Source organism: Rhinopithecus bieti, unplaced genomic scaffold (genome assembly GCF_001698545.2).
Source record: "Rhinopithecus bieti isolate Rb0 unplaced genomic scaffold, ASM169854v2 scaffold_11110, whole genome shotgun sequence".
Classification (NCBI taxonomy): domain Eukaryota; kingdom Metazoa; phylum Chordata; class Mammalia; order Primates; family Cercopithecidae; genus Rhinopithecus; species Rhinopithecus bieti.
Window position 1 is genome coordinate 1 of NW_016806890.1, and position 16922 is coordinate 16922.

Below are 16922 nucleotides of genomic sequence, written 5' to 3' on the forward strand. Positions count from 1 at the left end.
GTAAAATAAAAAAAAAAATAGTAATTCATTCCCTTTTCTTAAAAAACTGGGGACATTTGGTTACAACATGTCAGGTTGTAACTTTTTTTTTTTAATTTATTCTTCTTGGCATTCTCTGGGATTCTTATATCTGTGGTTTGAAGTTTATTATTAATTTTAAGAAATTCTCAGTAACTATTGCTTTAAATATTTTTTCTATTTTTTTCTTTCCCCTCCTTCCCTTCCTCCCTCCCTCCCTCCTTCCCTTCCTTCCTCCCCGCCCCGTTGCTTTTCTTTCTTTCTTCCTTTCTTTCTCTTCCTTCCTTTTTTTCTCTTTCTCTCTTTCTCTATTTCTTTCTTTCTTCCGGTATGTTTCTTTACAAGTATATTACACCTTGTGGTATTTTTTTGTTACATGTATATTACAGCTTTTATAATTGTCCTACGATTCTTAGATATTCCATTCTTTTTTTTTTTTTTTTTTTTTTTTGTGAGATGGAGTCTTGCTTTTGTCACCCAGCCTGGAGTGCAATGGCATTATCTCAGCTCAGCGCAACCTCAACCTCCTGGATTTAAGTGATTCTCCTGCCTCAACCCCCTGAGTAGCTGGGATTACAGGGGCACATCACTATGCCCAGCTAATTTTTTTGTATTTTTAGAAGCAACAGGGTTTCACCATGTTGACCAGGCTGGTCACGAACTCCTGACCTCAGGTGATCTGCCCGCCTAGGCCTTCCAAAGTGTTGGGATTACAGGCGTGAGCCACCACGCCCAGACCATTCTGTCTTTTTAGTTCTTTTTTCTGTCTTTGCAATTCAGTTTTAGAAATTTCTATAGCCATTTTATCAAGCTCACTGATTTTTTCTTGGTCATGTCTAGTCTACTGATTCATCAAAGGCATTCTTTATTTCTATTACAGTATTTTTATTTCCAGCAGCCCAGCCTCCCCATCTAGGGGTGTAGTTTCTCCCTGAACAATATAATTCATGCTTACAGGTAAACTACCACTCACTAACATTTATGTCCCACAAATAATTTGATCTTTCCGAGTCTCAGTTGCTCATTTTGAAAAAGAGATAATAAACAGTATTATATGAATTTTCGGGGAGTTGAATGAATAAAATAATTTTTGTTCTTTTTTATCCGCTACCAAGTCGACTCCGTAAAGGCAGGGATTTTTGTCTGTTTTATTCATTGCTGTATCCCCAGTACTTAAAATAGGTGCATGGTAAATAATCGGCACTTAGTATTTGTTAAATGAATGCAAGTCTTCTGGAAGACTGACTGGTGAGCGCTATATACTTCCTGTCCCAACAGAGAATTCCTCACAGTCAAGTTATTCATATAAAAACTCATGTAAATAACTTGTCAAACTCTTATAGAACTCCAACAATCCCTGAAGTCTGGGCTATATCTCAGGAGGCTACGCTGTCAAAACTGGGTCATAATAGCAAAGACATGGAGTCAACCTAAATGCCCATTAATGATAGACTGGATAAACAAAATGTGGTACATATACACCATTGAATACTATGCAGCCATAAAAAGAATGAGATCATGTCCTTTGCAGGGAAATGAATGGAGCTGGGGGGCCATTCTCCTTAGCAAACTAACACAGTAACAGAAAACTAAATACCGCTTGTTCTCATTTATAAGTGGGAGCTAAATGATGAGAACACGTGAACACATAGAGGGGAACAACACACACTGAGGGGAACAACCTCTACCACTGGGTAGAGGGTGGGAAGAGGGAGAGGATCAGGAAAAATAACTAATGGATACTAGGCTTAATGCCTGGGTGATGAAATAATCTGTACAATAAATCCCTATGACACAAGTTTACCTGTATAACTAACCTGCACATGTATCCCTGAACTTAAACATTATAAACACAACAAAACAAAACAACTGGGCAATTGTCAAGCCCTGAGCAGGCTCAGCTGTGCCATATTCTTATGATGGAACACATGAGGAATTTGAAAAGATGAGGGCCTGAGGGCAGGCAGGCCCAGACGTCATGAGTGGAGGGAGCAGAGGATAGGAGATCAGGAAAGGTCATAGGCCTTACCCTATTTCTAGCAGGGAGAGGTCCCTGTGGATAAAAGGAGGACTATGAAAAACATAAGCCTTGTTGCAAAGTTTCAAAAAAGAAACAGGAGGTCCAGGTTCTCAGACTAATACATTGAAAAATGCGAATTTGGGAAAGAGATCCACTACAAACAGAAACTTCCAATTCTAACTTATCCTGCTTTGATAGGTGCTTGTGGCTGTGCTCTATGTCTTCTCTGGTTCATTCTGTTTTATGATGACCCCAAGGACCACCCATGTATAAGCATCAATGAAAAGGAATACATCACATCCTCCCTGGTCCAGCAGGTAGAGCACAGTTCTCCATATTGTCATCTCCAAGATTCTACTCCAAACTAAACATGTTCCAGTTTGTTCTAATGTGCTAATTATTAATGAATTTCTTTCCAGGTCTGTTCAAGTAGACAATCTCTGCCTATCAAGGCTATGCTTAAATCGCTTCCAGTCTGGGCTATTTTCATTGGTGCTTTTGCTTTTTTCTGGTCACATATCATCACGGCACTATACACGCCACTGTTTATCAACTCCACACTTCATGTTAATATAAAAGAGGTAAGTATAATATTTGTTCTGTTTTTAACTTCATGAAGGACTCTGTGTACATTTTTTTGTCTCTAATGACCCTAGTCTCAGCTCTTGCCAACTCCTCACACTGTCTGGCTACTGCTCCTCACCTGGAAATTAACTGTTTCTGCTCTTTATATGAACATTGCCCAAAACAGAAGGTGTTGATACAGACACAAGTGTCTGGCACTCCAGCAGCAGTGTACATGCATCTGTGTTTCCACACATTCCCCATCTCCCATTTACTGTGTGATTCCCTTTGTATATTACTTAAGGCTCAACACCACCATTCCCTACAGAGACTGGGGGCCTCCTATGAAAGTCACTTAGCCAGGCCCTGTCACTCTGCCAAGCTTTTACCAATCCTCTCCAAGGTAAAGCAATGAGTCTGGGCTATGAAAACAAGACTTAAGTCTTGCTTTGGAAGGACTGGCATACCCATTACTCATCTGGCTTGGAGAATCACTGATACGGGCAAACTCCTATTATTCGAAACCCCAGACAAGACAAGACTCCTTTAGAAATGGAGTCTGTCTGGGCTTACCACTTGCCGCGTTCTGTAATGAACTTTCAGTAAACCAGCCTAGGGCCCAGCATAACAGTAAGGTCTTATAAACTCTCTCTGACTCCATTTTATACTTCATGAAACCCTGAAGTTATTGTGAGGATTAGTAGCAGCTGGTCCAGTGTAAGCACTATACGCATGTCCGTAATTGTCATCTTTATCCTCTCTTACCATTTTCCCCAGGGCCAGTATTTCCCATTCCCGATGTAGTCTTCCTTCTCTATTAGCCAGTGCTTTTATGTTTCATGATACTGAAATTGGAAGATTTGACAGGTTATGATAAATATTACTGACCTCAAAGCTATTTTTCTCTTTCTTTTGGGTAATGTGATCCCAGCAGTAATTCTGGTATTGTATATTGATGGTTTCCTATATGAAAGTACTCATTTTAGATAATAAATTTTAGCATAGGGATTACTCTGTGTGTCAGTACTGCTTTACCCATCAAACTCACTCCAAGAATAATGTTTCCTCTTCAGAATGGGTTTCTGTCTTCCCTTCCCTATTTGTTTGGTTGGATCTGTGGTATCCTAGTAGGTCAGTTATCAGACTTCTTCCTGACCAGGAATATTCTCAGCGTAATTGCTGTCCGGAAACTCTTCACAGCAGCAGGTAAGCAACAGCCAGAACATTTAAGCACTTGGGAGATATTTCTCCCCTGTCTTTAGGATGCACCTAACTATGTTGTCTGAATCACTCCCCAGGATTTCTCCTTCCTGCAATCTTTGCTGTATGCCTGCCTTATCTGAGTTCCAGCTTCTATGGCATTGTCATTTTCCTAATACTTGCTGGTGCAACAGGCAGCTTTTGCTTGGGTGGAATACTTATAAATGGCTTGGATATCGCTCCCAGGTAGGATTTGTTTATACACTTTTTTTAAACCTTTAACAAATAAATGTTGTATATATTTATTGTGTATAACATGATGATTTAAAATATGGATACTTTGTGGAATGGCTAAAATCGAGCAAAGTAACATATGCATTACCTCACACACTTAGCATTTTTGTGTGTGTGTGGGAACACAAAATTTACTCTTAGGAATTTTCAAGAATATAATATGTTGTTTTATGCTATAGTCACTGTGTTATGCAATAGATCTCTTAAGCTTATTCCTCATATATAAATAAAGTTTGGTATCTTTTGGCTAATATCTCACTCCCAGTGCCTAGTAATCACTATTCTACTCTACTTCTGAGTCCAATTTTGTAAGATTCCACATGTAACTAAGATCATGCAGTGTTTGTCTTTCTGTGTCTGACTTATTTCACTTAAATTAATGTCCTCCAAGTTCATTCAAGTTGTCACAGATGACTTGATATCCTTCATTTTTAGGCTGAATAGTATCCCATTGTGTATATTATCACGTTTGTTATCCCATTCATCTGCTGATGGACACTTAGGTTGATCCTATATTTTGGCTATTGTGAATAATGGTGCAATGAACATGGTAGTGCAGATATCTCTTTAGACATTCTCACTTCATTTCCTTTGGATAGACACTCAGGAGTGGAATTGCTGGATCATATAGTGGTTCTACTTTTAATTTTTTGAGGAACATCCATACTGTTTTCCATAACTGCTGTACTAATTTATATACCCACCAATGGTATGCAAAAGTTCCCCTTTTTTCCACATCCCCACCAACACTTATCTTTTGTATTTTTGATAACAGACACTCTAATGGGTGTAGAGGGATATCTCATTGTGGTTTTAATTTGAATTTCCCTGATGATTAATGGTGTTGGGCATTTTTTTCATACACCTGTTGATAGTATATCTTTGTTTTTTGAGAAATGACTATTCAGGTCCTTTGCCCATTTTTTAATTGGGTTGTTTTCTTGTTACAGAGTTTGAGTTCCTAGTATTCTTTGGATATTAACCACTTTTTTTTTTTTTATGACTTCATAGGATTTTATTCTAAGAATGTAAGATGGCTCAATGTTGGAAAATCTATCATAGCAATTCACTACAATAACAAATAAAAAAAGAAAATACATGATTATAGATGTTAAAAGCATTTGATAAAATTTAATAGCCATTCCTGATAATAACAAACAAATTTCCTTAACTTGGTAAAGAATATCTACTAGATAGTGAAACATTAGAAGCTTTCTTATTGAAATACCAAGATGGGCTGGGCGTGATGGTTCACACCTATAATCACTTATTATACGTATAGTCTGCAAATATTTTCTCCTGTTCTTCAGGTTGTCTCTTCACTCTGTTGATTGTTTCTTTTCCTGTGCAGAAGATGTTTAGTTTGATATAATCCCATTTGTCTGTCTTTGCTTTCAGTGCTTGTGCTTTTGTGATCCTAACCCAAAAATCATTGCCCAGGTCAAAGTCATAGAGCTTGTCCCCTGTGTTTTCTTCTAGTAGTTTTACAGTTTCAGGTCTTATGTTTAAGTCTTTAATCCATTTTGAGTTGATTTTTATATATGGCATGAGATGAGTCTAATTCCATTCTTCTGCATGTGGATACCCGGTTGTTCCAACAGCATTTATTGAAGAGATCATCCTTCTTCCATGGTGTGTTCTTGGCACCAAACTGTCAAAAATCAATTCACCCTAAATGTTGGATTTATTTCTGGACTCTCTATTCTGCTCCATTGGTCTATGTATCTATTTTCATTCTAGTGTCTTGTCATTTTGATTATTAAAACTCTGAAGTATATTTTGAAGTCAGATAGTGTGATGCCTCCAGTTTTGTTATTTTGGCTCAAGATTACTTTGGTTATTTGGGACCTTTTGTACTTCCATAGAAATTGTAAGATTGTTTTCTATTTCTGGGAAAATGTCATTGGAATTTTGATAAGGATTGCATTGAATCTTTAGATTACTTTGAATTGCACAGACATTTTAACAACATTAATTCTTCCTATTCATAAGCACAGGATATCTTTACATTTGTTTATGTCTTCTTCAATATCTTCCACTAACGTTTTAGTTTTCATTGTGGTCTTTCACCTATTCAGTTAAAGTTATTTTAAGAATTTTTTTCTTGTAACTATTATATATGGGATTGTTTCATTGATTTTGTGTGTGTGTGTGTGTGGATAGTTCATTGTAACTAGGGAGAGTTTTAAAATCTTTTCTTTCTTAAATCCAAGCTCTCAAAAGCATTTTAAAAGTCGTTAGTTTTGTATAAATTTAAGGTGTGCAAATATAATTTTGTTAAGTGAGTATATTATGTAGTGGTGAAGCCTGGGTTTTTAAGGTAACCATTACCTGAATAATGTACATCGTACATATTAAGTAATTTTTTAACCCTCACCCTCCTCCCACTCTTCCAAGTCTCTAATGTCTGTTATTCTACACTCTGTCAATGTGTATAAGTTATTTAGTTCTTACTTCATAACTGAGAACTTGCAGTATTTGGTTTTCTGTTTCTGAGTTGTTTTACTTAAGACAAGGGCCTCTATTTCCATCGATGATGCTGAAAAAGACATTATTTCATTCTTTTTTATGGCAGAGTAGTATTCCATTGTGCATATGTACCACATTTTCCTCATCCAATCATCTGTTGATGGACACTTAGGTTGATATTTTTGCTATTGTGAATATTATTGCAATAAACACATGAGTGCAGATATCTTTTTGATACAATAATATCTTTTCCTTTGAGTAGACACCCAGTAGCAGAATTGCAGGATCTAATGGTAGTTCTATTTGTAGTTCTTTGAGAAATCTCCATACTGTTTTCCATAGAGGTTGTACTAATTTACATTTCCACTAACAGTGTATAAGTATTGCTTTTTCTGTGCATCTTCATCAACATCTGTTGTTTTTTGACTTAAATAATAATAATTCTGACTGGCATAAGATGCTATTTCATCACTGTTTTAGTTTGCACTACCCCTGAGGATTAGTGATGTTGAAAGTTTTTATATATGCTTATTGTCCATTTGTATGTCTTCTTTTGAAAATGGCTACTTATGTCCTTTTCCCACTTTTTTAAGGTAGTTATTTATATTTTGTTGTTGTTAAGTTGGAGTTCCTTGTTAATTCTGAGTTTTCTAAAAAATATTCTTTTATTTCAATAGCTTTTGAGATACAAGTGGTTTTTGGTTACATGGATGAATTGACAGTGGTGATGTCTAAGATTTTAGTGCATCCATCATAGGAATAGTGTACATTGTACCCAATATGTGGTTTTTTATCCCTTGCCCCTCCTCCCATTTTTCCCCCTCTGCGTCTCCGCAGTTCATTATATCACTCTGTATGCCTTTGTATACCCATAGCTTAGCTCCCACTTATAAGTGAAAACATATGGCATTTGGTGGCAAACATATGAAAAAATGCTCCACATCACTAATTATCAGGGAAATGCATATCATAACCACAATGTGATACCACCTTACTCCTGAAAGAATGGTCATAATTAAAAAACAAAATAATAATAGATGTTGGCGTGGGTGTGGTGAAAAGGGAACACCTTTACACTGTTGGTGGGAATGTAAACTAGTACAACCACTATGGAAGACAGTGTGGAGATTCCTTAAAGAACTAGAAGTAGAAATACCATTTGATCCAGCAATCCCACTACTGGGTATCTACCCAAAGGAAAAGAAGTCATTATATGAAAAAGACACTTGCACATGCATGTTTATAGCAGCACAATTTGCAACTGCAGAAATATGGAACCAGCCTAAATCCCCATCAAACAATAAGTAGATAATGAAAATGTGGTTATATATATATTATGGAATACTACTCAGCCATGAAAACAAACAAAATAATGCCATTCACAGTTACCTGGATTCATTTGCTGCAGTTTCACTGCTTTTATAGCTCATTTCATGCTGGAATTGGTTTGAGCTTCCAGGATTGGCCAATCATAGTTGCTTGTAAACTAGGCTTCTGGTTTCCTTGCCTGAGTATTGGAAACAATTCTGTAGGTCAGTAGCTCTGGGCCTGTGAGAGTAAACCAGGTGAACAAAGCCCTTCAACTTTTTATTAACCCCAAACAGTTCCCATTACCAAAACATATCACCTTCTGAATTTCTCAATGGAACTTACATATTTTGTAATTCTACTGGGTTTCACTCTAAATATAATCCCATTTTATTAATATCATCGTATCCTTTACTGCTAAAGACAACCTTTCTGACTCTGTGGTGACACTGGAAAGTTGCCTATATTCATATACTTTTTCTAACATCTTAATGGAATTTGAGAAGTAGGAATTTGCAAAATGAGCAGTCATCTCTCTTAAATTTCATTTGATTAGGTTGGCATTTCCTGCAGTATTTGTACTACTTTACATTTGTGTATTATTCTTTTATGTATAGATATTTTGGATTTATTAAAGCATGTTCAACTTTAAGTGGAATGCTAGGAGGACTGATTGCTTCCACTTTGACTGGATTGATCCTTAGGCAGGTAAGAAACATACAGACATGTAGTTACTTTTCCAATATTAATTGTATAGAGAAAGATTATGCATAGGAAAGATTGCAGAGAAGATGCCAAAAGGAGATGACTTGTGAGTTTTTGCATCATATGAAAATAAACTTGGTCAAATCAGGCATCTCTCCAAATCTACAAATAATACAATTTCTATCTCATTATTTGTCAATTAGATATGTAGAGAACTCTTTAGTAATTGCCCATTGGTACAGAAGTGGACTTCTTTTATTTTTAGTAATGAATATGTGGATTGATCAGCACAGGTATTTGACTGGCTGAGTGGTAATATAAGTAACAAGATACAGTTTTCTCAAAGAAAGAATGAAAAATCACAAGTAAATACAGTTAAAGATTGACCAAAATTTGACTATGAGGGCAGACTTCTGTTTTTGCAAGTGTCATGGACAAAGTTAGCTGAAATTTTCCTGTTAAGGACACTTAAAATGCCCTATCAAATTGTAACAGTTATTTTAAATGCATGCCTCATCTGCAAAAAAAGTAAAGCAAAAGAATACTTCAGAGATTAAAAATGAAAGAATAGTTTGCTTCCAGAGAGGTAAATAACCACTGAAACCACTGGCTGCCTTGGGTGTTTGCCTATCCTGGGTAATCTATGTCTTCAGTTATAATGAACAAGCAGAAGATAAGAGATAATATCCTAAAGCCACTCAAAAAAAAAAGAGTCAGAATGGAAATGCTGGCATAAATTTGTACTCACAAAGGACTACACCTTCCTACCACTAGCACCATGTGGATCACATATAAACTTTATTTGGAGGAATGCTTTCAACAAAAGGAATGGTAGTGTGTAGATAATTCCTCCAAATTCTCCTTATCCCAAAGTTGAGACAGGGAGAGATGGTCTGCATCCACCATGGCCACATTTCCCATAAAGAGGAATCTTCCACCACCACAATGTCTGTATTTATGGTATTAGAAAAAGAAGAAAACATCACTAGAATCATAGAAGCTCCCTGGTCAGAGAAGTGGCCTCATTAGAAATGGGGAACACCAGGTGGCCATGGTCTGTTTCCTCCCTCTGAGCATAGTGCCTTTATTCTTCCATTGAGTTCACTCAGGTGTGCAGAGCTAACTTCCAAAAGTTGTTAGTGGAGCTAATTTTTCTGCAAACATCCAAGATGTGGAAGGAAATGTGACTCCAGAACTGTTCAAAGTTGTCTCTGCCTAGTAAGTTAACTTAGACAGTTCTCATCTGCCCTGCCTCAGCTTTAAAAGGAGAGAAAAACTGAATACTCTTCTGAGCATTTGAAATTTGAATGAATCAAATATTTGGTGACCAGAAGGCAAGCCTGGGAAGTCAATTATTGCAGCTGCAATAACTTTTCTGGTTCTCTTCTTGGGCATTTCCCCACTTCTTTGAAGTTAGATGTATTCTTGTAAGTTATTTTGGCCAATGAAATATGAGAGGAAGTGATACATGTGAATTCTGAGAAGCATTAGAAACCAAGAGGCCATTCTTTCCCTTTGATGCAACAACTAGTATTATTCAGAAGGATGACTGCAAGGCTACTAACCAGGATCCAGAAATCCAGGTTATATGGAGCATAACTCCTAGCCAACCCATTATGTACCTTTTGTGTAAACAAAAAACCAAATTTCTGTCGTTAAAAGCCACTAAGACTTGAGGGTATTGGTTACTATACTATAAACTACTCTATTCTTGACCTGTCAAGATCTATCCAGAATGAATCCCAGGAAGAAAAAATGGTAAAAATACAGAATATATGGCATGAGATGGGGTAATCCAGTCAGAAAACCCAACATACAACTAACTGGAGGCCCAGAAGATGAAGAGAGAAAATAGGGCAGAGGCTATGTATGAAGAGAAAATGATTGTTTTCTAGTTTTCCAGAAATACAGAAATTCACATCTTTAAGAAGCCTAGTAATCACAAGTAGGATGAAAAAGAAACCAGAAATTGCAGAAAAGCAAAGACAAAAAGAATGTCATACAAGCAATCAGAGGAATCAGAAAGATTGCCTCCAAATGAGCAACAGATAGACTGGTCTCTGACTTCTCAAACTCAAGAAAGGAAGACAGAACACAATAAAATTGCATCTTCAGTCTGCTTAGTGAAAATAACTACCAACTTAAATTTGTAAACAACGAAAATATTTGCCAAAAGAAAGACAACATGTTTCAAGCCAACGAAAACAGGGAATTCAATTCACTAATGGATGTTTAAAAGTGTTTTTAGGTTTAAAGAAAGAAAATTAGAGATGCAGGAAAAAAATGAAGATCAGCAAAAGTGGTAAATAAGCGGACAAATCCACTTATTCACCTTATTTGTTTTATTGGGTAAACAAAAGTAATGCCCTGTGGAGTTTAAAAAACACTATATACAAAATATAAAATAAACAATAATAAGAGTAAATAAGTCAAGAGAAGATAAATGGAGCAAAGTATTTGAAAGACTTCATGCTGTCTTGCCAGAGGATAAAAGTACCAAGAGTTTGATACATGAAGAAAACATGTTGTAATTTCTAATCTAATAATTTAAAAAATAGAAAAGTACATTAATTTCAAAGTAATAAAGACAAAATGAAATGATAAAATACCTTATCTAAAAGAAGGCAAAAAAAGTAGAGAAAAAGCAACATAGAACAAGAGGTGCAAATATAAAACAATCAAAATAATTTGGTAAACTAGACGTGCCAGCAGCTACTTTAAATAAGCTAAAAGCTCTAACTAAAAGCAAAAGGCGGCCATATTGGATTAAGAAATGAAGCTTAACTCTGTGCTGCTTTCATATAAATATATAATAAAATATAAAGCAACAGAAAAGTTGAAATTAACAGAGAAAACATTCTACGCAATTTTAGCTAAAAGCTGCTGAGGCTATGTTGATCTCAGAGGACACCTTAAGACAAACAGTATTGCTAGAAATGACAACAATCACTTCATAAAGATATATGATTCAATTCACTGAGAAATATGTATACACCTATTTCTATATGTATGTATATATACATACACGTGTATGTATATTTGCTGTGGGAATTTTGTGTGTATAAATATATATACACACAAACACACATATATATATACACACACATATATACACATACACACACACACAACATGGAACATTTCTCTCTGAGATTGGAGTATGAAAAAAATGCCTGCTGTCACTATTTATTAATACTAAACTTTTTACTATGTCCTAATGAATGAAATAAGACACAGAAATATGAAAAAAAGAAGAAATATCATTAACATTTTTATAGGTGGCATTCAAAAAAAAATCAGAAGATTAACACTACTTATAAGTTATTAGAATTAATAAGTAGGTTTTGGAATTTATAGAGTAAATCTAGAAATATACATTGTTTTCTAAATACCTGAATAAAGAGTGCGAAAATAAAATTTTAAAAGAATACTATTTTCAACACCATAATAAAAATCGTATATCTAAGAATAAATTTAATGAATTACTCATATGATCTCCACAAAGAAAACCATAAGTGAGAGACTTGAAAGAAATTTTTTAAAAACTAAGTAAATGGAGGGAGATGCCATTTTTATATACTAAAAGACTCAAAATTATAAATATCTTCTCACTCCCCTAATGAGCTGTAGATTCAATGAAATCCCAATCAAAACCTTAAATTACTTTGTGGAAATTGAAAAGACTTTTATGTAATTGACATGTGTTCACAAAGGGCCAAGAATAGTTAACTAAGAGAATCTTGAAGAAGACAAACTGGAATATTTGTTCTACCTAATATTAAGATACATTACAAAGCTATGAAAATAAATACCTTATGGTATTGGCACAAGTAGTAGACCAATAGAACTGAAGAAAGAGTGTAGAAAGATCCCACATATATGGACATTTAATTTATGACAGAACAGTGCCACCTTTGTTGTAAAGAAAGGGCTTATAAAATGGTACTGGGTTAAAGGAATATCATTATGAAGAAAAATAAAATTTAACTTATCTCAACATACAAAATATGAAGTAGAGGTGGATTGCACATCTAAAAATTGTAGGCAAAATATAAAGTTTCTAGAATATAATTCAGAGGAATATTTTCATGATCTGACAGACAGAATTATTTCTTAAAAAGGGCACTAAAAGCACTAACATAAAGAACAAGACAACAAATTTGACTGCATTAAAATTAAGAACTTCTGTTCCTCAAAATATACCAACAATAGAATAAGTAACCATCAAGTTTGAAAAGATATTTACAACACATACAACTAACCAAGGGCTTTTAATAAAAATACATAGTTACTACAAATCAATAAGAAAATGAGAAAAAAAAAGATGTAAGTAGGCACTTTACAAGGCGAAATCCAAATAGCTAATAAATATAATAAAAGACAAATTAAAAACCACAACTTGCTCACACTACACACCCACTAGATTGGTGGTCTATAATACCAAGGGTAAGTAATGATGTGCTGAAAAGCAAAATTAATAACAAATGCTGGAATTGTAAATTAATACAACACTTCTGAGCACAGATATTACCTAGTAAAGCTTAGGTTATGCAATCTTTATGATTCAGTAATTTCACTCCAAGATAAATGAATCTATACACATTGAGGAACATATACAAAAAAAAAATGTTTATACTATGAGGTTGCCAGATTTTGAAAAAAAAAAAGAAAAAACCCAAGAAGATGAAGACTGCCCAGTTAGATTTGACTTTCAGATAAACAAGAAATAATACAGGACTTTGCTTCATTACCAAAATGCATGGGACATATTTGTACTACCAAGTTACTCATTGTTTATCTGACATTCAAATTTAATCAAACATCCTGTTCTTCTCACAATCCTCTCATAGCAGCATTGTTTAAAATAGTCCCGAAGTTCTTCAAAAATGATGAGAACAGTCCAGTCCCGGTGGCTCACACCTGTAATCCCAGCACTTCAGGAGACTGAGGCGGGTGGATCACCTGAGGTCAGGAGTTTGAGACCAGCCTGGACAACATGGTGAAACCCCATCTCTACTAAAAATACAAAAAATTAGCCAGACGTGGTGGCACGTGCCTGTAATCCCAGCTACTCAGGAGGCTGAGGCAGGAGAATTGCTTGAACCTGGGAGGCAGAGGTAGCAGTGAGTTGAGATTGAGCCACTGCACTCCAGCCTGGGCTACAGAGTGAGACTCTGTCTCAATTAAATTAAATTAAATTAAATTAAAATAAATAAAATAGTCCCATTGAGGCAACAGTCAAAAATTGTCAGCAACACAAGATGCAAGAGGACAATGGCATAAGAAAACTATTTTTAGGGATACAAGACCATACAATGCCTCACACTTTAGGGGAAATAAACTATTTAGAGAAGTAAAAAAAAAAAAAAAAAAAAAACAGGAGACATAGTCAGAAAATGAGTGGAAAATAATAGTATCAATTATCTTGATTATATTTTCGTTTTCTTAAAATTAAGGATAAAAGAAAAGAAAAAAAAAGAAAGACTATCCATAATAATCAATACTAAAAAGTTTTTAAGAAATGCCAAAACAGGGCCAGGTGCAGTGGGTCATGCCTGTAATCCCAACACTTTGGGAGGCCGAGGTTGGGCGGATTGCTTGAGCCCAGGAGTTCAAGACCAGCCTGGACAACATGGCAAAACCTCATCTCTATTAAAAAGAAACAAAAATAAAACATTAACTGCAAATGGCGGCACGTGCCTGTAGTCCCAGCTAGGAGGCTGAGGTGGGAAGATCACCTGAGTCTGGGAGTTCGAGGCTGCAGTGAACCATGATTGTGCCATTGAGCTCTAGGCTACAATACAGAGTGAGGCCCTGTTTCAAAAAAAAAAAGAAGAAAGAACAGAAAAGAAAAAAATAAATGCCAAAATACGAACTGTTTGTTTGCATAGGGATGAGTATGGAGACAGAAGATAGGACCAAAAGGAAATGAGAGCCTGCCAAATATTAGTCCTATTATGAAAAAGATAAATGTTGATAAAATTTATACAACTCTTTCCATTTATACAGTTCAATATGTATCTACTATAGATATATTTAGCTATGTATTCTTAAATCTCTATAGCTATATCTTTTGATCTACCTATCAAGATAGCTATTTCAACTTGAGCATGCATCTGAAGAATAATGTTTAAAGAGTAATACAGATAACTTTTATAAACCAGTAGAAGAAAACTCATTCTCTTCAAAATGAATCCAAAACTTAAAAAGAAATAAAGCATTGCAATAGAAAATACGAAATAATATGGGAGCAATATATCTTATCAAAATAATAGTGATGATAGATGAAAGTGTGTTAAATTTGCCAATTAAAATACGAAGACATTCTTCATCTATATAGGCTTATATGATACAATAATATGTCGGCTACATAAGATACCTTGAAAAGATGCAGAAAACTTTGAAATAATAGATCAGATTGAAAAAAAATCAGTTAATTTTGAACTATAAGAAACTAGTAAATTTAATATCTGATTAAAATAGAATTTTAAACAACATGTATACAGTAGAAAGATAAAAGTGATTATTTTATAGAGTAAAATGATTACTTTTTTGGCTATGTATAAGTGTGTTTTCCATATTTGTTAAGTGATTGAGTCTACATTATTTTAACATTACATTTTAAATGTTACAAAACAAAAAAACAAGAGCAATAATTTACAATTACTTTGAATTTTAATTCCTTAGGATCCAGAATCTGCCTGGTTTAAAACCTTCGTCTTGATGGCAGCCATTAATGTGACTGGCCTAATTTTCTACCTTATAGTTGCTAAAGCAGAAATTCAGGACTGGGCTAAAGAAAGACAACACACACGTCTCTGAAGGTGAGAAGTGATCAGATTAAGGACAATTTTTGAAACTGGGAATTCAGGAGAGAGAGGAATTAAGGATTACTCCTCAGATGGGGAGGAATAAGGGGCAGGTTTGGAAAAGAGGAGACCATGTTAAGCCTGAGAATATTAGACATCCTGATGGAAATGGCTGTGGGACTCTGTGGGGGATGCTAAGGCTGGAGATATAAATTTGGGAGGCTGGGACTCTTTAACATCAAAAGGTGAGGATGAAAAAGAGAAGTTTGCAAAAAAGACTGGGAAGGGCCTTCAACGAAGTAGGAAGAACAGTTGTAAAATGGAGACTCAAAGTGAAAAAGGTTGGGAGTCTTTGGCAAGTGCTGTAATATCAAGACATTAAATTATATAAGGTCTAAGAATTTACAAATGGGTTAGGCAAGAGGAACTTTAAAGGTAACCCTGACTAAAATGATTTTCAAATGAATGATGGGGACAAAGAGTCCATTAAGGTGTGTTCAAGGTATGATACTGTGCTTTGCTTATGCCAACTCTATCAGTGGTAAATAAACTGTAGGAGAAATGTCTCTTTGTAGAATTATTTTGGCTAATGCATAAATAAGAATTGATAGATGTGGAATATCCTTATTTTGCAACCCTCAATAAATTAAGAGATCCAGGTGTTGAATTTCAATGATCATTAGTATCACAAAAAGAAAGGCATGAAGACATTGTATACCTTCTGATGAAAGAACACACCACCACTAATGTCTTGCTAAGAAAATCAAGCTGAATCTCATCAAACCTTGTATACAGCTACCATTTTGGAAGAAGTACAGAAAACAGAGAATATGTTTGACAAAATCTGAGTGTGTCATTAGCAAATCTAAACTGCAGGAGATTTTATAGGTCAAAAGGCTCAGGTTCTTTAATAAATAAATTACATATAAAGAAAAATAGGGAGGCCGAGGCGGGTGGATCATGAGGTCAGGAGTTCAAGACCAGCCTGGCCAAGATGGTGAAACCCCGTCTCTATTAAAATACAAAATTAGCCAGGCGCGGTGGCGGGCACCTGTAATCTCAGCTATTCAGGAGGCTGAGGCAGGAGAATCTCTTGCACTTGGAAGGCAGAGGTTGCAGTGAGCCGAGATCACTGCACTTTAGCCTGGGCAACAGAGCAAGACTCCGTCTGAAGAAAACAAAAATGGGGGTAGAAATGGATGCTCTAGATTAGAAAGAAATGATAAAACAAATTTTTAAATATTGGCAAAATGAAACACTATAAAAGTATACATGTGGGTGATAAGTCTATAAAGAAATACAGACAAATAGATTATTATAAATGTCAAAGAAGTTGTCACTTTTAGGGGCAGGAGGGACCATTTGAAGAACTTCAGGAATCCTGGCAATATTCCATTTTTCATGTCCAGGCTAGTGATTACAAACACTTATCCTATAATAATTCATTGAGCCAAATATTTGTGCAATTTTCTGTGTCTCTGTGTTTTATAGTATGAAAAGAGAGATCAAGAGAGAGAGAATATGGGCTGAGGAAA

General features: G+C 35.3%; 1 protein-coding gene across 1 annotated transcript in view; it reads left to right on the forward strand.

Moving 5' to 3' along the window:
- Positions 1 to 2236: 2236 nt before the first annotated feature.
- Positions 2237 to 16922, forward strand: part of SLC17A1 (solute carrier family 17 member 1) — a gene marked incomplete at its 5' end in the record, with an annotated part of 36628 nt that continues 21942 nt past the window's right edge. Inside the window, 6 exons of the mRNA XM_017878557.1 lie at positions 2237 to 2355; positions 2458 to 2619; positions 3676 to 3808; positions 3901 to 4048; positions 8491 to 8581; positions 15266 to 15402. Coding sequence (XP_017734046.1) covers positions 2237 to 2355; positions 2458 to 2619; positions 3676 to 3808; positions 3901 to 4048; positions 8491 to 8581; positions 15266 to 15400 — 788 coding nt within the window. The remainder of the gene's footprint in view (positions 2356 to 2457; positions 2620 to 3675; positions 3809 to 3900; positions 4049 to 8490; positions 8582 to 15265; positions 15403 to 16922) is intronic.